This window comes from Tenrec ecaudatus, chromosome 8 (genome assembly GCF_050624435.1).
Source record: "Tenrec ecaudatus isolate mTenEca1 chromosome 8, mTenEca1.hap1, whole genome shotgun sequence".
NCBI lineage: Eukaryota > Metazoa > Chordata > Mammalia > Afrosoricida > Tenrecidae > Tenrec > Tenrec ecaudatus.
The window spans coordinates 102,425,804-102,450,493 of NC_134537.1; the positions used below are offsets into that span (position 1 = coordinate 102,425,804).

Genomic DNA, 24,690 nt, shown 5'->3' on the forward strand with positions numbered 1-24,690 from the left:
AACGGCAAAGACGCACTTTTGTGTATCTCACAGTGCACACACGGGATTTCACTCAAGGGATTGGCGTTGGGTGGGCTGAAGTCTGATGAAGATTTACTACAAATAGAACTATTATAACACCAGGTAAGCACAATCAATCTATTTCTCAACAGCGTAACTCTAATTCTTCCTCTTCATACATCGGGCAGCATGTGTTCTCCATCAGAAAAAATGAGAGAGGGCACCAAAGGTAATCAGAATTAGCCTAAGTTTTCCATGAAATCAGAAAAACTGTCAGAAGAAACTCACATTTGTAGAAAGGTCATAGCACATGGAGTAGTTCTGATTCACGACCTACAATATATGGACTGAAACCTTGATTCCTTACTCACTATCTGTGCAAGATATTTGCTCTCTCCATCCCTAGATTTTATCATCTTCAATGTGATAAGGAGCCCTGGTGGAGTAGTGGTTACTTGTTGGGCGGAGATCTACATGGTCAGCAGTTTGAAGCCACCAGCAGCTCCGTGCAAGAAAGAGTGGGCTTTTCGCTCCCATGAACAGGTGTCCTCTCTGCAACCTACGGGTGGAGTTCACTCTGAGTCGTCATTGATTCAATAGCAGTTTGTTTGGTTGGGGCTTGAATGTAATAACTCAAAAGTGTTATTTTGAGGAGTCAATGAGTTAATATGTATAAAATGTTTAGAATAGTCTCTGGCACGCAGCAAGCACTATATAACTGCAAGCTATTATTACTGCTACTATTACTAGTGTTGATATTATTATCATGCCAAGGATTCACTATCTCTCACGGGACACTTACGGGCAAAATGTATATCTGGGGGAAGTTCCGGAGGAATCGCCATTCTCTCTGTAGGTAATCCAGCGACCCAATGAACACAATGTCCTTGAGTTCCTTCAGGGTGTAGTTGCTGGCTCTCAGTGGCATCACAAAGTTCCGAAGCCCCATCAGGGTTGAGTGTGCATCACCAAAGACACACGCGACAACGTGATTGCGAAATTCACTTTTCTTGTCGGATCGTTTCTAAAGCGTAAGCATGTCAGAGTCAGGGAATTTTCGGAACACAATGAGAGCATCTCCAGGAGGGTACTCCCCTCCCCCAAGTGCTACCTTTCTGGATGCATCTACATGCAGCACCTTTGTAAATCCACTATAATTTTGCAAGTATATTATAGAAGTAAAACTTACGCATAAGTGGGATGAATAAGCCTGCTAGTGGCGTCTGTCTTTTCCCATTTTATTGAAAGTTATTAATTTCTTCAATTAATACTCAAATTAATATCATTAGAGTGTTACAGCAGTAGACTGAATGAGGAAAATAGCTCTGATTTTCCATATATGTTTTTAGTCTTATGTACTCTAATAAGATTCAGTGAAAATAGTAGACATCCTACATTATAATCCTAAACTAGGCTTTGAGCACTAGGCATCAAGTTGGGCTACATAGTTCATGTTTCAGTGGTTTTTCATACAAAAATTTGAATCAAATGAAATTGCAGTTTGGGGATCAAAAATGGTGGAATACTGACAATGTCTTATGGGTCAACCCCTTACTCTGAATTAACTCCATAGACTCCAGTCAAAGATACTCATTATGCAAAGTGCCAGAAAGAAATGGAAAGTTATAAAAAATTTTGATTGACCCCTTTGCTTGACTCTATTTCATACTGTTATCAGTATTAACAATTTTGAACATTTCCTCTACATCTGTAGGTTGAAAACAAAATAATACAGATGACCTGATCAGATTAGGCACTGTCAATGTTCATATGTACTCATGATTATAATATAAAGAAATTTTTTTGATGAAAATTTTCTGAAGCCTGCTTTAGTTTCACTTAAGGGAATAAGCCATTCTCCTCTTCTGGACCTGAGGTATAATAGAATAAGCAAAGGAGTTCAAGTGAGAAGAATTAGTTTTGCCTTCTGGTTCAGTCAACTGTTACTTTCATGATGCTCAGCAAATTATGTCATTGCTCTGACCTTCAACTTATTTACACTTTTAAAGGTTAAAAACAAAACATAATACAAGTTAATTTTGTTGTGACATTGAGTAAATATGGAAAATTAAAAGCTCAACTTATTTAAGTCGTTTAACAACTATTAATCAGTTCTGAATCTTATCAAAGCTCTTCGACTTTCAAAGCATGACACTTGAAAACTGGTAAATAGCCAGAGATCTATTTTGAAAAGCCCTTCATGTGTGAGTGTATGTCACAATCCTGGGCAAAAGAAGATTCGGGTCTCAAATGGAACTTTCATTTTTCCTTAAGTTCATCCTTCACTGGGTTAAAAGACCAGCTTCTCAGAGAGGAGGTTAGTGAAATCTAACAGGATAGATAAGTAAGAGCTGACATCTAAGTAATTAGAGTCAGTCAAATTAGAATGCACGCAGATGGGGAAATACTCTCTTTCCAAAGGGTTTCTTCCTATTAGGAGAAATAATGCTACTTGTCTGGAGAGCTTTCGTAGAGAGTGATTTGAATCTTCACCAAATCTATTAAATTATTTTCTCCAGCTCATCCAATAATTTTTAACTTAAGTAATAATGTCTCTAACGGCATTTAATGTAACATGCCTAATGTCCAACAATAGCTCTTCGGAGAAGCACTAAATACTAGTGACAAGGTGCACAGCATCAAGCATGAAAGGGGCAGTTAAAGAGGCAATTTCTCCAAGACACTGTGGCTTCGAGCTATCTCCCAGCTGAGAAGGATGGTGACTTTGGGGGCAAAGGGAACATGCACTCTTTATTCAAAGTAACTTAAATTTACTACTGTCATTTGACCCTAAGGCCAATTAAGCCAATTTCAAAGTTTTCCCGGGTATTGCAATCTGGAAATCTCTTCCTAGGGTGGCCAATCTGAAAAGCCTTAGAATTCCTAAGACTGGAAGACCATCTAAACTGTCATAATTGGAATTACATCTCACATCGAGAATCATAAAGGGCATATTTAACTGTGTGCATCGTAACTATGACCCAATAAAAGTCCTATTGTTTCCATTCCCAGGTTTTGGGGATGCGTGAATCTGTAATCAACTTCTCAACATTTCCATAGATTGACTTTCCCCTGAAAACATGTTTGGGTTCCTGCTGAACGGATGTTTATTTTGCTTAGTTCAGAATAAGACATAATTGCTAAAATGGCAAGTTTCCGCAGCCTTACCAATCTTTGTGTTGATATGACAGCTCTGGCAGTTTCATGCTTCTGATCAAATGATTGATCATACTTTTACAGAAATTGGAACATGGTCTGTCAAAAAACTGGCACTGAGCCACAAGGAGGTTGTCAGTGTGTGTGTGTGTTTGTGTGTGTGTGTGTTTGTGTGTGTGTGTTTGTGTGTGTGTTTGTGTGTGTTTGTGTGTGTGTGTTTGTGTGTGTGTGTTTGTGTGTGTGTGTTTGTGTGTGTGTGTGTGTGTGTTTGTGTGTGTGTGTGTGTGTTTGTGTGTGTGTGTTTGTGTGTGTGTGTGTGTGTGTTTGTGTGTGTGTGTTTGTGTGTGTGGTGTGTGTGTGTGTGTGTGTTTGTGTGTGTGTGTTTGTGTGTGTGTGTTTGTGTGTGTGTGGTGTGTGTGTGTGGTGTGTGTGTGGTGTGTGTGTGTGGTGTGTGTGTGTGGTGTGTGTGTGTGGTGTGTGTGTGGTGTGTGTGTGTGTTTGTGTGTGTGTTTGTGTGTGTGTGTTTGTGTGTGTGTGTGTTTGTGTGTGTGTGTGTGTTTGTGTGTGTGTGTTTGTGTGTGTGTGTGAGTGTGTGTGTGTTTGTGTGTGTGTTTGTGTGTGTGTGTGTGTGTGTTTGTGTGTGTGTGTGTGTTTGTGTGTGGTGTGTGTGTGTGTGTTTGTGTGTGTGTGTTTGTGTGTGTGTTTGTGTGTGTGTGGTGTGTGTGTGGTGTGTGTGTGGTGTGTGTGTGTGGTGTGTGTGTGTGGTGTGTGTGTGGTGTGTGTGTGTGTGTGTTTGTGTGTGTGTGTTTGTGTGTGTGTGTGTGTGTGTTTGTGTGTGTGTGTTTGTGTGTGTGTTTGTGTGTGTGTGTGGTGTGTGTGTGTATGTGTGTTTGTGTGTTTGTGTGTGTGTGTTTGTGTGTGTGTGTTTGTGTGTGTGTTTGTGTGTGTGTGTTTGTGTGTGTGTGTGTTTGTGTGTGTGTGTTTGTGTGTGTGTTTGTGTGTGTGTTTGTGTGTGTTTGTGTGTGTGTTTGTGTGTGTGTGAGTGTGTGAGTGTGTTTGTGTGTTTGTGTGTGTGTTTGTGTGTGTGTTTGTGTGTGTGTGTTTGTGTGTGTGTGTGTGTGTGTGTAAGAGGAGAAGATAACTAAACTACTTTTGGAAAATAATAAAAATCTTTCATCACCAGTGAATCACAGAAGAAACTGCAAAGGGTACATACAGGATATGGGTAATTGCTTTGATTAATTAAATTTTGTAATTACTGACTGTAAAGTGTAATACTGAGATTATATTTGAGTTTTTAAGCTCAGGTGAGTGGGAATATATGGGAATTCAGAAAGCAGGTGCTAGACCTGGATTAGGATATAAGACTATTTACATCTTGATTGCCTGCTCTTTAGAAGTTGAGTTAGTTTGTCTCCTTAAGAAAATAGAAATAGGAACAAACTGTAATGTCTATACAGATTCCTTCCATTTGAATGGAGTTGAGTTTCTAAGACAGGTTCTTGGCTAATGTGTTGAATGTAAGTGGAGTGTGTTCAACGTAAATACAGTTAGCTTTGAGAAGAAGAAGAAAAAGGGGGTGGGGGGAGAAGCACTGTAGAAAATCCAATCTTTGAAACCCCAAGATTAGCATAATGCTTGTTCATTCTAAAAAAGGAGAAACTACGGAGTTCATAGAAATAGTAGATTTCCTTGGTGTATTTACATTAATTAAATGCATTAGCAACATGATGAAGTTTCAAGAGAACATTTTTGTGAATAAATGAGTCAGCTGAATTGTTAAGGGAGAGAAGAAGCGGTTGATGTGTCTACGTGCTTCAGATCTTAGCATATGACCCACATAGCCCTTCTAGCAAGAGCCACAACTATGACGGCACTCTTGTCCACACTTGGAATTAGGTGAGGTATGTGCTTTTCAGTCAACATTCAGTTCACAGTACAGGAAGGGCACCTGCTTATGACTGAGGAAAGGATGTCATTTTCCCGAAGCGATGCTTCATTGTCTTTGAGATACCATGCAAGGTCACCTACCAGAATCACTTTGTCGAAAGCGGTTGCTTTACACCAGTGAAACATGCCACTGGTATCAAATCTCCAATGGTGGTGCTCGTTTTCATTATGAATATTCCTAAAGAGAAAGAATGAAAAATTAGTCCGAGAACATGCCGGGCTCCAGTGCAAGAAATCCAGGCCATGGAACTCACTAGATCCTTGGAGCCAACATGGAAAATCATATAAGAAAAATCATCTCAGGCCTGTGAGAATCAAGAATCCTGGCTGGTGTCCACAGGGCGCCAAGAGCAAAATGGCCAGACTTTATAATAACTGTAAATGTACTAAGTACTTGGGAAAACCACCGAAGTCCGCTGAGAGTGGGCCACCCTACTAACTCTGCCCAGTGAAATACTGGACAGAAATGACAGCCGAGACAGCAAAAAGCCCCAGTCTGACCCTCCGGATTGTCTCATCAGCAGCCCTAGAGATGATCAATCCAGGTACATGGGTGCCTACACGGAGCACAGTGCCCTGTCTCGTGGGACATGCAGCATGAACAAAAATAAATATGTTCAACCACCGAGGTTTCTGTCATGTTTCCACAGTAAAAACCTAGCTTACCTCAAATAAATACAATTTCCAAACCCTTTTCCATGGAATCGTAGTACCTGCAGAAGCTGGAGGGAGTATCTTCTTCGGTTTGACAGACAGTGAGAACAGCAGTCCCTCTTGAAGATTCACGCTGTACTGCAGCCTATGAAAGGTCTGCAAAGTCTCCGTATAAACGTCAATCCAAGCAGATCTCTTATCTGGGGGTCGATTCCTGCTCACAGCGACCCTGCTGAAATGAGTAGAACTGCTCCTTGGGGCTTCTGAGCCATTGCACGTCCAGACACAGACTGCCTACCTTTCTCCATCAGAGCTGCTGGTGATTGGTGATTCCTTATCAAGCTTCCTCTTAGCAGTGCAGTGCCTCCCCCACTTCACCATCAGAGCTATTTTGCTCTTGGCGCCCTGGTCTGGTGATTGAATGCCCCTTTGGTAAGTGGAATATGATCTTCTCACAGCACATTTTAACTGGACTCAGCAAAGCAAATCAGTCCCCGCACACTTCTATGGTAATAAAAGCATGATCTATGTACACACGCTGTCACAGACAACATCTTTCTTCATTCTGATATGATGGAAAACAGATATGCCTTAGAGAAAACACCTGTTGGAGGCCTGCTTAAGAGAAAAGGCATCAATCTGGTGTCCTTGACACAGCCAAACCTAATGCAATTTAGATCATCATCCCTTAACTACAGCTGCCTCTGCCATGTGCTTTCGCAAATGACACGATCCTTGCAGAAATATGCCTGTCTGAAGAGATGGATAAATCACTCAGGAGAATGCTTAGCACTAGCATTCTTAGAACTTGGAGCCAAAAAATAGAATACAAAGGTCATTGGAGGAAAAGGAAGCCAAGGGCATCATGCAGATCATTTTTTTGGGGGGGGGAAGCATATCTTGCCTACAGATTAGAAGCCTTTTGGGTGAGCTTTGGTGAGATGTGAGAGGACTTTGGGTGTGGGAGAGTTTGGCAAGACTGTGGTGATGGTTATCTGGGATATATTTGGAATGAGGGTGAGATTCGTTCCTTGAGTCCCAAGATATGCTTCTATGTCCCCAGCAACAGCATGACACTCCACACGGGAGGATTCAGGGAGATACTAAATTCAGAAATGTTTTCCTTTAAAGCCTCTGTCTTCATTCCACCTCTGGAAGTTGATAGGTAGAGTGTTGTTGGGTGAGAAAGTTTGCAACCAATCCATTTAAAATAAAGACTTGAGGCTTTGTTCTAAAGTACGGCTGTGTTCTGTATAAAGTCAAGGTCTGGTGAGAACCTGCTTTAAGTACCCCGGCTAAGGAACATGGGATCTTTCCTCTTTGCTTTCGAGAATGGGTTTTAAAGAGAACTTTTACTCCTCCATATTCATAGCAATGTATCCTGTGTGGAATCTGCTTTTTTAATGGAAGACACAGATGAAAACATCCATGCTTTGGTTTTTCAATGGAGACATCTGATTAGAAAGAGCCTTAGCCAAATAAGAAAACTTGAATCAAGAAGGTGAGGTTGATTTCATAATGTTAACTCAAGAAGCATCACCCCTAAGCGTATAAGTGTATTACTAGTATTTCTTTCAGTTTACAGATTTGATGCGAGGATTCTTGAAAATGATCATTCAAGGGATAGGATCCTCTGCTAGGCACAAGACCTGTTCTTCAGTTTGGAAAGCACCCACATTCCCTGTTTCTTGCACAGGCTCCCTGATTGGACTTGTAACCGAATCCTGGCCTTGTGTCTGTTCCCCTGGGAATCTCATTAAGAGACCACAGGAGACCTGAAAAATCTTACCAGAGAGCTTTCTCCCTTCAATGTACAACAGTAGATGTTTTGCTTAGGAGCTAAACGAAACAAAAATAGCAAGTTTCATAACGTTCTAGCAAAGGGAGCACCAGTCTGCTGGCTGAGGATTGGTCAAGAAGGGAGGAGCAGATTTGGGTGTCCTGGACTTCCAGGGCCCTACTGGATAGCTGGGAAATTCACTATAATGGTCTCTTTAAGGAACGCTCAATTCCCACTTAAAAAAAGGGTGGGGGTCCTTCAAGCAAGGGCACCTTTGGTGGTGCTGTCCACTTTGCCTTGTGAAGTCTGCACCTGCCTGTGCTCCAGTGGCGCTGTCCACATTAACAAGGCACTTCAATCCACACGGGACTTGGAACTCTTCTGTTACTCTTCCCATTTGACTTTCACTTTGTGCGTTCTAGGTCAGGAAAATTTACCTCAACATTTGGGACCAGGAGGACAGATTGTATGGACAGCGCCTCCCCGGTCCCTCCTGCTTTACGCTCTCTCTCTTCCTACCTCTTGCATGCACACGTGAGCACGTGTGTGCACCTGTGCACATATTCTAGTTGGATTGTGGAATAGGACCCTGCTGTCTCTGGTCACATTACTGTTTCCTTCCTTTGGGTCACACCTGGCTGTCATGTATTCATGACAAGGCATTCATTTTACCCTTGAGAGAGATTTGAGGTTTCTACAATTGGATAATGTTCTCTTTTTCAGGGATCTGAGTATGGGAAAGCTGAAAATGGATCCTGTGAGCTCAGAGAGACTCGCAGGACCACGCAACATGTGGAAGACTCTGAGGAGGGGGATGAAGACAAAGCATCTTCCCTTCAGAAAGACCTTTACCAGCACAGCTGTTCCCAAGAAAAAAGGGGTATCTTGTCCTAGGCTCTGTGCCTTCGCTCCTGCTTAACCTGATCTCCTTGCTGAGGGTATTTCACTGAGTAACAAGGCAGAAAATCTACCATGAAATCTCATTCGAGATCAAAAGAAGCTGACAATGGCCTGGCTGCTGTCAGAGCCCACATCCTCATGGCCCTTATCCGGAAAACACTGAAGACACTCTCCTAGAAGGAAGGTTGGTTACAACGACCAACTCCTGGGGCATCCCTGCAGTTCAGCTTTCTTGATGCACTAGATTTGGGGTTCTAAGCTAGGTCATGTTGCTGCCAGCACAGGGACACTGCTCCCTGCTAATTTAAGAATAAATACTTGTAAAAGAACCCCTAGAAAACTTTGCCTACTTCCACACTGTGCCCAGAAAACGCTTGCTCCCTTTGATGCTTTCAATGAGTTTTGCTAAAGTTCCACGGAAGAATGGACAGCCGGTGGTGGTGGCCTGCATTTATAAACCAGCCAGTTTCGAGTCAATTACATTTTCCAATTTCTCTCTGATTTTTGGTCTTTCCTGATTTTTTTTTTTTTTTTTTTTGCGTAAAGACAGTCCTTGAAAGTCACTGTGGAATAATAAACTTCAATAGTAAAGTTTGTAGGCATGATAAAAAACATCTGTAAACAGCATTTTAAAATTTGTATGACTACGAAGACGTAGCATTGTCTTCAGTGTAATCTTATTTCAGAATTTAGAGAACACAAACTGTGTTCTAAGGTAAACCAAATCAGCTGTGAAAGAGGGTTCGATTTGCCTTTAGAATCTACTTTCCAGATGGTTTCTATCAAATCCGTAGGCTCTGTTTTTGACATTTTCTATTTAAAACCTCCACAAAGATATTTTTCTACCTTCATGGTTGGATATTAGACCTGAGCTCATTGTGGGCCCAGCCTAAGTGAGCCAAGAATGGAATGGTTTTTCCATTAAATAAACAGCATCTGAACATCTCCCTGCTAAGCTTCGCTTTATTTTTAATAAGCAGAAACTGACATTTTTTTCATAGCATTTCCCATGAAAACATGTACACATCTCTGAACTTAAAGTGTTAGCAGATGGAATCTCAAGGAGAAGGATAAAACCATAATTCCCTTCTTCCTCACACATTCCCTCGACAAACCCCATTTCAATCCTTTTGTATTGTATGGATATTGCATTTGGGGTTTCCCGGTGTGAAGACAAAGGCAGCATGACCTCCAAGCAGCCTATATCTTTCATAAAGGCCAAAGTCTGTGTACTTGTGACTCAGGGCAAGCTCAAATCCCACAGGAACAAGTGCCACAGCTATTTCGCCAGCACGTCACTCTCAGAAGGTTGAGTGCTTAGCTCCTTTTCCCCGCATTCGACTGCGCTTTCCCATCTACAACACTTTCTCAATAGCGAAATAGCAAAGGAAACATATAAGCTCACCGAGGTGAAAACAAACAACTTTTCTCATAGGTAGTTTTGTGAAGAGACTCTCAATCTAGGGGACTGGGAACTGGACAAGTCAGCCAGTTCTCCTGCTGCTTTCAATCCTCACATATAGTGCTGCAAACACATGCCAATGTCAAGCAAAAGACTTCTCTCCTCTTGGTTTTTATGGTAATATATTGAGGCGGAGAGTAAGAACATGGAATATTAATCCCTGGCCTTAATTTTCATTGGATTGATATCCTTCCCAAAGTTTTATCTGCATAAGCTGGGTTAGAAATGAATGTGACATAAATGCTTATGCAGCAAGGTGAGATCCTGGGTATGGGAAATTACTAAAAATAATATGACCCCCAAAGAATCAGGACCAGCTAAATAGCAGCCCTCAAATGTTACTGGTGCATTAGGGGCAAGGATAGAAGAGGAGGAAGGAGAGAGAGAGTGGAAGACAAGGAAATAGAGGAAAGAACTAGGAGGCAAAGGGCATTTATAGAGGTCTAAATGCAGGCATGTATACATGTAAGTATATTTATATATAATAATAGGGAAATCAATCTATGTACATATATTTGTATGTTAAGGATCAAGGTAGCAGATGGACTTTGGGCCTCTACTCAAGTACTCTCTATGCAACAACACTTTGTTCTAATAACTTGGCATTCTGTGATGCTCACCTTCCTGACACAATCGCTCAAGACACAATGGGTGCTTAGCAAATGTGGTGAGGAAAGATGATGGTGTCTGGCTATCAAAAGATATAGCATCTGGGGTTTTAAAGGCATGAAGACAAATAAGCAGCCATCTGGCTGAAAAAGCAACAAAGTCCACATGGAAGAAGCACACCAGCCTGTGTGATCATGAGGTGTGGATGGGATCAGGTATTAGGCATCAAAGTCGCAGACAGAAAAATCAAATCCATGTGAATGAGGTGGAGTGCAGAGTGGAGACCCAAAGCCCATCTGGAGACAATTGGCCATTCCCTTACAGAAGGGTCACAAGGAAGAGATAAGTCAGTCAAGGTGCAGTATAGCACCGATGAAACATAAAACTTTCCTCTAGTTCTTTCATATTTCCTCCCCCCACCTCTGCCCACTATCATAATCTCAATTCTACCTTATAGATCCAGCTAGACCAGAGGATGTACAGTGGTATAGATAAGAGCTGGAAACACAGGGAATCCAGGACAGATAAACCCCTCAGGACCTATAATGAGAGCAGCGATACCAGGAGGGGAAGGGGAAGGTGGGGGAAGAGAGGGGGAGCTGATCACAATGATCTATCTATAACCCCCTCCCTGGGGGATGGACAACAGAAAAAAGTGGATAAAGGGAGACATTGGTACAGTGGAAGATATGACAAAATAATAATAATTTATAAATTATCAACAGTTCATACGGGAGGGAAAATGGGTGATGGAGGGGAAAAAACGAGGAGCTGATTCCAAGGGATCAAATAGAAAGACAATGTTTTGAAAATGATGATGGCAATAAATATGCAAATGTGATTGACGCAATATACATATGCATGTACTGTGAAAAGAGTTATATGAGCCCCAATAAAATGATTTTTAAAAAAGGAAAGACAGAGTTATCCAATTGGAAGTTACAAACTGTGAAGGAAAAAAGAAACTAATAACTGTAGGATGTATGCAAGGATATTATTGATTTTTCCCCCTGGAAATAGGAAGTGATTTGTGAAAGTTTCTTATGCATATTCCTTAGTTCCTCTGAAATCCCTGTGGCTGAATGTTGAGATGGAGACAATTATTAAATCCTGGTGATTATGGATTTTTGAAAGCATTGGAAAAACATTATGGTGTACTGAGGGCCACAGACTTTTAAAATCCCTTCACATCTGGAAACCATCACAGGAGGGCAGCTTGCTGAAGAAAGGCATTCTGAGTGTTATAACATTTTACTTAGCACCGGCCACCTGTCAAGAAGCAGTGGAGATAATGGAGATGGAGATCATTTGGGATCACTCATGGCGTGGGGCTCCTGCCCTCCTCCTGCTTTATGTGGAACATGATGGCTATTTTTAAAACTTGGTGTGCTTGGATTAAAGGCAAAAAGTTAGAATTAGGGGTCTCTGGTGGGAGTAAAAGGTTGCGGTTAGTGTTCTTTATTAAGAAGAATGATTACAGTTGGCCGTTTATTAGGGATGAAAAGTAAGAATCGGGTTTTTAGTGGGAGATAGAAGGGAAGTTTCTGTCTTCATAAGGGAGGGAGATCATGGCCACTCCTCCCTGCATGTTCCCTGTGTCCTAGTGCTTTTAGTTCAAGGTTAAGGGCAGAGGTTGAGGAAACAGGAGATGTTTCTTGCTTTGTCCATCTATAGTGTAAAGTTCGATTTCTATACGTCATCAAGTTCTTGACTTTCCTTGACGAAATGTATAACAACAATATCTGCTTTCTAAAAGTGCAGCTTTTGCACAGGAAGCTACCTGGCTGTGTGACCCTTTCCTCTACTGCTTAATTAAACCCCAGGGAAAACTATTTGAGGTCATTTGTTTCTTTTTCATTTTTTGTACTTAATTTTAGCCATGTAAATTAGAAGTATTGAGAGAGAAAAGGACAGATATTGAGCAAGTTGAGGAAAAGAGCACAAAGGAAAGAGAATAATAATTCTGCAAATTCTCTGGGAATTTTCCTGTAATTTGAAAATAGCACTACAAATGAATACAACTTTAGGAAACAACATTTCTTCTTATGTCTCAGTTAATTTTGGATGCATTTGTCTGAATATGTAACTTCCTTGCTATGCTTGTAACTGAGACAAAGATCACGAGTTCACCACTGGCATACAGCAAGTGACAGCGCATGCATGCTCCTCTTCATTGCTCTTGTGGACTATGTGGAAACTCCAGAACAGTGCATTATCCAGGTTTATAGCCAAGGGCCTCTGCCTTTCTAGATTAAACTAAATTGTCAACTGTATTTACTAGTTACTGTTAAGGTCATTCAATTCATGGGGGTCCTTGACATATCAGAATAGAATCATGATCTATAGAATTTTTATTCATTCCATTTTCAGGATTAGATCACTAGCACTTCCATCTAATATGTCCCTAGGTGACTTCAAACTTTCAATCTTTCAATTAATAGTTGAACACTTAACAATTCACACAATCCAGGGATTCTTTCAAATATAGATTAACTCCATCCCACCCCCACACAAAACAAAACTATAACTCAAACCAGCTGTTATCAAGTCAAGTCTGCCTCAGAGTAACATAGATTGTTTTTGTTGTGGTTGTTAGGTGCTGTTGAGTCAGTTGTGACTCATGGAACTATTTAATTGTATGAAGTGACTTATATGCCAATAAACTATTGAAAAAATGATGTGCTAGAGGCATATGACAGAATTCTATAAATTACTCCTAAACAGTGAATTTGGTCAATTATAATCATATATTAATGGAATTCCAGTAGTATTGGGCGGTCCCTACACTGATGGTCTCGACTATAAGAACAATTGTGAGGATGGCACAGGACTAGGAACTGTTGTGTTCTGTTGAACGTAGGGTCTCTATGAGTCACAACTGACTCGACATGTGTCAACAACAATAACAGGTCCTTTTTTGCTACCCACCTGTTTTTATCACTATAAATTCTATCCATCTTAACAGATTCTACTTCAGATTCCATGGAATTGGTGTCTCCTAAACTTGTTTACATATAAGAATATGTAGTGCTCATGCAGACTTTTAGGAGGTTAATAATTAAGCTATTTAACACAACACTGATTACTCGGATTAACAAAAAAGCCACATCAGTAACATATTTCAACTCATTAAGAGCCAAAGAAAACTATTCAAAATCAATCAAATTGTTTTCAACTGACTACTGACACTATTTTCAATGCTCTTAACTTTCAAAGCAACTGTTTTTCTGAAAAACTAACAGAATAAATATCATTTTCCCTGGATGCATTTTTTAGCTGTTGCAACCAAATTCTATTTAATTAACTCACCATCAATGAGAAAAATTCTTGGCTTCGCTAATAAATGAGCTATTCAGAAACATTCTCTGGTTGCAGTTCGGTTATGATGATATATAATTTTCAATTTTTAAATATGATTGATTTTTTGGGAATAGCACAGTAAGTGCGTGGTTTGGTCATGCCAGATTAGCCTGCAGTGTTTCAGCACAGGTCTATTGTCGTGGAAGAACCCTGGTGGTGTAGTAGTTACGAGTTGTGCTGTGATCAGCAAGGTCAGCTATTTGAAACCACCAGCTGATCCTCAGGGTAAAGATGGGCTTTCCACTCCTGTGAACAGTTACAGTCTCAGAAACTCACAGGGCAGTTCTATCTTGTCCTATAGTGTCCCTATGAGTCAGCATTGACTCAATGACAGTGAGAATTTTTTGGTGTTGATTGTATTATCATGGCAAAATCATACTTGTTTGTTATTATCTTGGCAAGCCACGCAAAAACAGAGGGTGAGTTGGTTTGCCTGAAGGCTGTAGTTTTCTGATACCTAATGTAGACCACAGTTAAGAGGTTGATACCAGAACACATTGCATTTGGACTGTTCTAACAGATACCACAAAGTCTCCTTGATGTCTATTATTGGTAAAATTTTATACACGTGATTTAAAATTCTAACAGGGTTAGTTTGGGATTTGCAGATTAACCCTCTACTTGAAGGGAAGAATGGCTACAAAGGGACATTCTCTGGAGGTCCAGGTCCAATCTGTGGGCAACTGGACATTCCCTTACAGAAGGGTCATGGGGAGAAGATGGGCCGGTCAGGGTGCAGTACAGTACCGAGGAAGCCTAGCCTACGGCTCTCCTCTGGTTCTTTGGTGCTTCCTTCCCTACCCCCCCCCCCACTGCCCCCACTATCATGACTCTAATTCCACTTACAAGTCTGGCTGGACCAGAGCATGCACATGGGTATAGATGGGAGCTGGAAACACAGGGAATACAGGACAGATAAGCCATACCTAGAGGGTTGGGGGAAGGTCGGGGGAGAATGACTACTTATCACCCCCTCCCAGGGGGATGGACAACAGATAAGGGTGTGAAGGAAGACATTGGACAGTGCAAAACATGAAAAAAAATTATAATTTATAAATTGTCGAGGGATCATGACAGAGGAGGGAGAGGAAGGGAGGAGAAAAAACGAGGAGCTGATACCAAGAGCTCAAATGGCAGAGGATGTATAGATGTGCTTGACATAATGGATGGATGGATGGATTGTGATGAGTTGTACGAGTCCCCAATAAAAAGATTCATAAAAAGAAAGAAAAAAGGGACACTCTCACATAAGTTCCTCCTCTGACTCTTGAAACTTAAATTTAATTTGAAATTTAAATATGAAGATATCGAACAAATAAAAAAATCGCCACAGATAAAACAGAGAAAGGACTTCTGGAAATCTACCCACCATGAAAGCAATAAGACAACAATCAAAATGACTTTTCTGTACTCTGGAAGTTGTCCAGGGATTTGAAATTATTAAGAAAAAATAGCACAATCTTGGTAAAACCTGTAGGTCTATGGCTCTATTGCTCATGGTCTATGCTAGAGCAGTTTGGGAAAACAACAGCCTTACAAGCATGGTAGCTATGAAAAACAGCAACATAGTGGCCGCTGTAGGAAGCAAAACAGATTTACATTTACCCCCCAAAATTTAGTCATGGAACATTGTCATCACTTGATGATCTGGCAGTTCCCTGTAAGTATCTACTCCCAGAGTTTGTGTTTATTTAGCCCAATTCAGAATTTGATAAATATGAACAACCTTTTCCATGGAGCATTTGTCAATAATGATTAGGAGCAATTGTTTTAACACTTCAGGGAACTGAGGCAGGGTCAAAGTTGTGGCTAGCAAGATGATAACCAAGAAAACATCCTTATAAAAGGCTCTAGGGAAGGAGGGGCCCATAGGGATCTGTGAAAGCTTTATCTATTTCTTTCAAAATAGAGAAACAAAACAAGCAGAGTCTAACTCATAATCTAAAAACAGCATCAACAAAAACACGTGATCTTGAAACCCTGTGCCCTCTGTGAGCAGAAAATAAAAGACAGTGCAATAAGACACAGTCATGAATTTGTGAATTGCTAGAACACTGGCAGAATTTTCTACCCTGCCCCCAAGTGGCAAAGACAGAGTTTCATTGGTTCAAGTCATTTGAGAAAGTATCTGTGTAATCGCTAACTGATCACAGAGCCAAGCCAGTAAAGATTTTAGTGGCTATGTGTGACAAAGAATGCAGCTTAAAAAAGTTAGTTCAGAAAAACTACGAAACAAATAGCAGAAATAATACCAAAAGCAGCAAATAAGAAAATGAAGGGTACTATTTTCAGTTGTTGTATTCTACATTACTTAAAGTATGTGGTTTCAGTGAGGAAGTATGAAACACGTGACTGAATAGAAACTAGGTAGGGAGAGAGGTGAAAATAAAATCAGTTAATAATAACTGTCTCTTAGGAATCCCAGACACTAAAGATACTAGATAAAATTCTCCAAAAGCTATTATAAATCTGCACAAAAAATGAAAGCAAATCATGTCAAAGGAACTAATGAAAACAATGTGTTATGTCTTCCTCAGTACAGCATGTCAATAAATACATATAAGAAAGAATCAAATTGAAATTGTGGAATGAGGAGTACAATAGTTAGAATTTAAATTTTAAAAATCACAGGAAAGGCCCCATAGATTTGAGTTGGCAAGTAAAAGAAAAATTGAATATAGACCAATGAAATTTATCTAACTTGAGAAACAGGAGACAAAAATGTACACAAACCTCAGAGACCTGTGTGACACCATTACGTGTACTGATGAAAGAGATCAGGAAAGAGCAATTATTTGAATAAAAAATGACTAAAGTTTTCCCAAATTTAATCAATATACATATTCAAGAAGCACAATGAGCTCCTAGCCGGTCATTGAAGGAAGTCACAACTGAACTCATCATAGTGCCACCATTGGAGGCCCGAAGAAGAATCTTGAAAACAGCAAGTGAAACAGCTTATAATTTACAATGGATACTTAGTAAGATTAATAGCTAACTTCCCAGTGGAAATCATAGAAGCAAGAGAACAGTGGGAGAAAATATTCCATGTTATGAATGAAAAATACAAAAACAAACAAATGAAAAAATGTCAGTCTATAATCTTATGCATCAGAAAATATTCAAAGTTAAATAAAACTGGAAATGTTGTCCATTATCAGACTTTCACTGAAATAAATACTCATGGCAAAGTGAAGGGACAACAAACAGTAATTTAAATCCAAGTAGAGAAATGAAAGATCACCAATGAAGGGAATGGCACACCAAAATTCAAACCACAGCCATTGACTTGTTTCTGACTCACACTCACTTCTAAGGTTGTAAATCTGTATTAAAAAGGATTTTCACATTGTTGTTTCGGGGCATGGCTGGTGGATTCAAAACACTAAACTTTTGGTTAGCAGTTTGTTACATTAACCCCTGTACCACTAGAGTTTTACAACATTAATGTGTTTTATTTCACTTTCATCTGATTTATCGGACTTCTGCTGTCTGATTTAAAAGGAAAACATTTAAAGCAGTGAATATAAAACTTTTTTGATGGGTTTATAATGTATATAGATGTAATTAAGGTTGACAGTTGACTAAATACCCATGAGTGAATGAGTAGATGGATAGGTAAAATGTGATACATGCATACAATGGCGTCTTCATTTATCTGTAATATCTAGATGTATCTGCAATGTGGATGGAGCTGAAAGACATTATACTAAATGAAGTAAATCAGTCATGAGGGAGGGACACACATTTTGTATGACCTCATGTATTGGGAAGAACAGGAATGCGATATTTATTAGAGATTAACTAGGATGGAATATGGAAGGGTGGGTTATTGTTTGTGGACAACTGAGATTTTACTTAATGGCGACTTGAAAGGTTATTGATTAATGGTAGATTGGCATAGCCAATTAAGATCATTGCTGCCAATTAACTGTGCATCTGTAAAATGTTGAACTGGCAAAAGTCGTGTGATATTTACATGAAGTACACCTGAAAGAGAAGCTGCTGATTGCTTACATACAACTAAAAACCTAACGGGATGTACACTGGTTTGAGGGTTTAGAGTTATGGATTTGTGCGACATTCCAATGAATTGCCTTCATCCAGCTGTTCTGTCCCCTTAGTTGTATAGTGCCTACCGTCTTACGCTCTGGAAAGTGTCTTCCCAATCGACACATGCTCTCCTTTGCCTGGGACAACACAGGCAAACAGAGAGTGAAGAATATGAGAAAGAAATCGATGCATATTAGTGACCTCCATGAACAACCCCCTCTTTGCAAGGTATGAGTGTATAAGACCAGTCAGCATGCACTGACTGGTACTTGACTGGTTGCTGGGTGATTTGATCAAACAGTTAATAGAAGAATCCTAATCAAAAAGGGAGAAAATATAGAACATAATTTAAAATCTCACAGACTCTAGACTTTCTGGATCCACAAACGTTGTTGGAAGAACCTGAAATTCTTGTCCTGAGATAATCTTGAAAGCTTACAATTTAAACCTGAAACACCTTCCTGAAGTCCTCTTAAAACCCAGCAACAGCTTCCCTAGTAATACTATCTGTCTTGACCAATGTGCTTTTTAAAGAAGTTCCAGATTGAATCAAACTGACAAACACAAGGCCAAAGATTAGATAGGCAATGTAGGAGGTGGTGACATTAATTTAGGGAGGAGGAGCTATGTGGGAAGCAAGGGTAATCGCATCCTTTGTCAGGGACTGGTCTCTCCCGATGCCCAAGATCGTGAGATTAAGGATCACCATCCTTGCTTCTAAGGCCCATTTTGCTTGTTCTTCTAAGACATCTTGTTTAGTCTTTGACAGTCAGTGGTACTTTTAATATTCTTCACCAGGACCATAATCCAAATCCATGGCTTCTTCTTCAGTCTCCTTTATTCGGTGTCTGATTTCCCTATGGATACGAGGTGATTCCATCATTAGTCTGTCAATTTGTCCTACTGTGGAGGCTTGTGGGATGCTGTGGCACGGGAAGTTATGTCACTGGTATTTCAAATACCAGCAGGGTGATCCAAAATGAACAGGTTTCAAGAGAGCTTCTGTTGGTGGCTTGGAGCAGAAATCAGTGGCTGTCCCTCCAAAGGTCAAGGCCTCCCTTCCCCCCTTAGAGGAAGTTGGAAGCGTATGGCTAGAAGGGCATGCAGGAATTCAGGTTTTTGAGGCAGGAAGCCACTACACCTGGGTGGATGCCAATTGAAGCCAGGTGGGCTTAATTCAGCCAATGGGGTCAACCAGTACTATCGACAACCATGCCTCCCCAAGGGGGATGGGGAACTGGAAAGTCAGAATCCGAAGCCCACTACTCTCTTTTCCAGCTGCTTCTCGTGAAGTGCCCTGAGGATGGCAGTGAAAAACCTGAAACTTCTATCCTTTCTAAAGCCTGCTTGGATCACAAACCAGGCTTCATGCGAAGTCAAGGACCGAGGTGTTTCCACCGAGCCACCTAACACTTTCAGACTAAAAGTAGATGACCACAAAGGGAGTAGCCTGTCTGCTTCAGAATAATTAGTCACTGCAAATTTTAGGGATGACATTGAAATGTTCTAAGATACTGAAAGGTTCATAAATAGAAACAGAATATCGTCAAAGTTAGTGCCAGCAGATGAATCCCACAGATTGGAAGGCACTCAAAATAAGACGGAAGAAACCTGCTCGCTCAAACTGGCGTCCACCATAGTGATGTGCACAGAGTAGAACCTTCCGGACCTTCATTTGTACATGCTTCAAAAGAGAATAAATAGTTGCAAACACCAGCTCCAAGGCATGGTGTTTTTATTCACTTTATATGCATATGAAAGTTGGACAATGAATAAGGACGACCAAGAACAAACTGCATTTGAACTGTTGCTGGCAAAGAGCCTTGAAAGTACCACAGACTGTCCAAAGAACCAACACACCTGTCTTAGAAGAAGCACAGCAGCATACTCCCTCGAAGCAAGGATGGAGAGAGTTCTCGCAAACTTTGGACACATCTGTTCACAATGGATGACCACGTTGGTATTTGAAATACCAGTGACATCAATTCCAGTATCACAGAAGCACGCAGGTCACCACAGTCTGACATACAAGTGATCTTGTACACATACATTTTTGTTCTTTCTTTAATTTTATACAATGAAGCAAAGATTATTTATTTTTTCTTTCATTTTTATTCAAATATCATTTTATTGGGGCTCTTACAACTCATAACAACCCATACATTAAGTGCATGAAGCATATTTGTACATATATTGCATGATTGTTTTCTAAACATTTACTTTCTATTGAGTCATTGATATCAGCTCCTCTTTTTTCCCTCCTCCCCACCCTCATGACCCCTTGATAAATTATACATTATTATTATTGTCATAATCTCATATATTATGCCGACCACTGTCCCTCTGCCCCCATGGTTTTTGTCGTCTGTCCCACTGGAGTGAAGGAGTATGTGTGGTTATTTGTCGGTCATTGTGATCATTTTCCCCTTCCTCCCCGTCTTTTCCCACCTTCCCCCTACCCTCCTGATATTACTATGCCCATTCTTGCTCTTGTATTCCATGGGTTGTGAGCTTTTATCTCTTATCTGTACCTGTGTACATGCGCTGGTCTAGCCCGCAGTGAAAGGCAGCACTGGGGTCATGATAGTGGGGGGTGAGGAAGCCTCGTGGAACCAAATGAATATTGTGTGTTTCATTGGTGCTTTACTGCGCCCTGGTTGACTCATCCCTTCCCCGTCACCCCTCTGTGTGGAGATATCCCATTGTCTACAGATGGGCTTTGGGTCTCTGCTCCAGTCCCCTTCATTCTCAACAATATAGTTTTTGTTTGTTTGTTTGCTATGTGTCTTCTGATGCCTGTTACCAGGTCCCAATGACACCTCATGATCACACAGGCTGGTGTGCTTTTTCCAAGTGGGCTTGTGGCTGCTTGCAAATGGCCAGTTGTTTAACTTCAAATCTTTAAGATCTTTTGATAGCCAGTTACCTACCACTTTCTTCAACACATTTGCTTAATGCACCCATTTTGTCTTCAGTGATTGTGCCAGGAGGGTAAGCATCACAGAATATCAGTTTGTTAGAAAAAGTGTGATTTTATATTCTCCTTTCAAAATTATATCCTTTTAATGTCAAGAATTTCCCTCTAAATGATATTTTGTTCATTCTACAAGTTTTAAACATAATATTTTTATTTTTATTAAGATATTTTTATTGTATATTTTTAAAAACATATGTCCTTTAATTTCCAAATTTTGATGATTTGCTTTTTATCTTTCTGGTATAATTTCTAGTTTGATTTCCTTGTGGTTATAGAACAAACTTTATAATGTATATTGTTTGTCTTATGACCAGATTGCCAAAGTTCTTGATGACTAGTCCACAGGAAGCTGAACATGCTCTTTAGGTATCCATGTTGACTTTCTGGTTGCTTGATCAGTTACTGAAAGAGTGGTGTTGAAGTTTCCAATTATAAAAGTGGTTTGTTGACTTTTCCTTTAAGATCTCTGCATTTTGACCTTATGAATTTTTGTCCTTTTTTGTCGGGTGCATATGCATTTAGAACTACTATGCCATCTTAGAAAAGTGAATTTATTATCATGATATTATGACTTATTGTTCCCTAATACTTTACCGTAAAGGTGTCTTTGTCTAAATTTAACAAAGGTCCTCCAAGGTTGAACAGTGTCAGCTTGATCTGTCATTCTTTATCCTTGGCCTTCAACCTATCTGAATCCTTATATCTGGCACAGGCTTTCTTGTCAGCAGCACATAGCTTTGTGCTTTGTTTTTGGTTTGTTTTCAGTCCCCATGCCAATTTCTTCCTTTTAATTTTGTATTTATGCCATTCAGATTTCAATTTATTATTGATATAACTTTGTTAGTATTCACTTCGTTGGTGACTGTTTTCTATTTGGTACTCTCTTTGCCCCCCCACCCCCACCACTCTGGCAGTTCATGTTTTAAATGACATTTTATGTGCTTGCATTTCATCTACTCTATGAGCTGTTCAAGTAACTTCTCTTTTAAAATGTAATAGTTTTGGTGGATTTGGAAATACATATTTCTAACTAATCTAAGCCCATTTTCAAGTAACATTATACTACTACTGTGTACTATACGTACCTTTTAATAATGTATTACAAATTCTTCCCTTCTATCTCTATGACACTGCAGTCATTAATTTTGATTATCTATATGCTATAATAAAAGAGCCCTGGTGACATATGGTTTTATCATTGCTAGCTCAAATGTTCAGCTGTTCAAAACCACCAGTTGCTCCACAGGACAGAGACGAGGCTTTCTACTCCCTTAAAGGGAAGTACTCAAAAATCCACGGGGTCTGTACTACAGAACTGCTGTAAGTCAGCATTGACTAGATGGTACTAGATGGTAGTGAGGTTAAGTTTTTGGATAAAATACAATCACCCATATTATATTATTATTATTACTTCAAACAGTTATATTTTTATCAATTAAGAATAAAAATTAAAATTTTTACGTTACTTTATTTCTTCTCAGATACTTGGTCTTTATGTAGATTCAAGTTCATGACTTATGTCAGTTTTCCTTTAGGGCTAATACCAAAACAGGTCTGCTGTCAATGGAGCCCCTCAATTTGTGCTTGTCTAAATTTCTCCTCCAATTCTGAGGATAATTTTTTCTGAATACAGAATTCTAGGTTATTGTTTATTTGGATTGCATTGCATCTCCTCAAAATATGTTATCAATCTTCATTTCTATGCCTGTAGTTATAGGAATAGATCACAGGAGAAGTTGCAGCAATAGATTTTCTTTATTAAGTTGTGACAGAATTGGCATAAGACAGAACTGTGTCTTGAACAAATCTGTTTAGAGATAAAAAAGAGATAAAGTAGGAAGCAAAAAAGTAGACTCTGTGGAAGAGAGATGCCAAGTCCATGAAAATCACCAGGAGTAAAAGTTCAGAAAAGTCAACAGAGAGAGAAAGTTTTGCTCTAGGGCTGGTCATAGCCCTTGATTCTGACTTTTAGTCTCCCAAATGTGAGAAAATAAATCTGTTTGTGATTTTGGGGTCTTTCAATGTTTTGAATATTTAACTTCACTCTTTTTATTGCAATATTTCTGAGGATTAATCCACTGCAATTATTTTCCCCTCTATTATCTTTATACATGGAGGGCATTTATCTGTTGACTTTGTCAAGATTATCTCTTTATTTTTGTTGCAATTTGCATATGCTATGTCTACCTGTAGATTTAAAAAAAATTAATTCAGCTTACTTTTCTCTAAACTTACTGGATTTGTGATTAGGGGTATTTGATCAATTTTTAAAAGGTCTTGGCCATTATTAACTTAAGTATTTATTCTGTTTCATTTTTTCTTCTTTCTGCTATTTTGATTATATGTATGATATATATTTGTATATATATTATCTTGTATTTCTTGAAAGAAGTTTTCTTGTGTTTTCTTATTTTTTTTTGTTTTTTGAAATCATTTAATTGGGGGCTCATACAAACTCTTATCACAATCCATCAATCCATTCATTGTGTCAAGCACATTTGTACATTTGTTGCCCTCATCATTCTCAAAACATTTGCTTTCTACTTGAGCCCTTGGTGTCAGCTCATTTTCCCCTCCCTCCCCGCCCACCCCCCATGAACCCTTGATAATTTATAAATTATTTTTTGTCATGTCTTACACTGTCTGACATCTCCCTTCCCCACTTTTCTATTGTCCATCCCCCAAGAAGGAGGTTATATGTAGATCCTTGTAATCGGTTCCCCCTTTCTACCCTACCGTCTTTCCACCATCCCAGTATCACCACTCTCACCACTGGTCCTGAAGGGATCATCTGTCCTGGATTCCCTGTGTTTCCATTTCTTATCTGTACCAGTGTACATCCTCTGGTCTAGCCAGATTTGTAAGGTAGAATTGGGGTCATGATAGTGGGGTGGGAAGAGCATTTAAGAACTAGAGGAAAGTTGTATGTTTCATCGTTGCTACACTGCACCCTCACTGGCTTGTCTCCTCCCCACACCCTTCTGTAAGGGGATGTCCAGTTGCCTACAGATGGGCTTTGGGTCCCCAAACTGCACTCCTCCTCATTCACAATATGATATTTTGCTCTTTGATGTCTGATACCTGATCCCATTCCCTTTTCTTATTTTTATATCAGCTTGTGAACTTCCTATTGATAAGTATGTATGATTTCTTATTGTTTGCTCCATTCTGTCCAATATATTAGTAAGCCCATCAAAGGCATTTTTTCATTTCTTTTACAGTATTGATTTTTAGATTTGTCTTTTGATCTTTTCTTATAAATTCCATTTCACTGTTCACAATACCCATATATTCTTGCTTGTTGCCTACTTTTCCTATTAGTGACATTAACATATTAATGATACTTAATTTACATTGAGACCATATATGAATCTGATTGTGATGCTTGCTTTTGTGTTGACACTGTGCCTTTTCCTTCCCTCTTAGCACTTCTTACAATTCTCTCTTTTTAATAGAGAACTAGGGTGTTTCGGATAACATACATTGAAGTCCAGAGGCAATGTTGGAGGCTTTATGTTAAATGGGCTGGGAGCTCCACTATAGTTAATGTTTGCTCTAATTGTAGTTTACAGAGATTTCAAATTCCTTTAGTACTGTTTTTGTTTCCCTCTTGTCTTTGATCCCTAACACTTCTTATACAGTCTGCATCTGGCAGCTTTTATAATGGTAATTTTTGTTATTATACTGCAGGCCTGTTATGTGGCCCTAAGGTGTAAGCGGGATGAGTCTCCTAATCTTATGATTAGATAGCAGTGTTTTAGTGAGCCCCTATCTGAGACTGTGTTGTTT

At 39.6% G+C, this 24,690-nt stretch overlaps 1 protein-coding gene across 1 annotated transcript in view; it reads right to left on the reverse strand.

The window, feature by feature from the left end:
• The window catches only part of KCNU1 (potassium calcium-activated channel subfamily U member 1), a 225,699-nt gene that overhangs the window by 42,337 nt on the left and 158,672 nt on the right, over positions 1-24,690 (reverse strand). Inside the window, exons 20-21 of the mRNA XM_075557227.1 lie at positions 5,188-5,284; positions 803-1,024 (exon numbers count right to left, since the gene is read on the reverse strand). Of these exons, the coding sequence (XP_075413342.1) occupies positions 803-1,024; positions 5,188-5,284 (319 nt within the window). The remainder of the gene's footprint in view (positions 1-802; positions 1,025-5,187; positions 5,285-24,690) is intronic.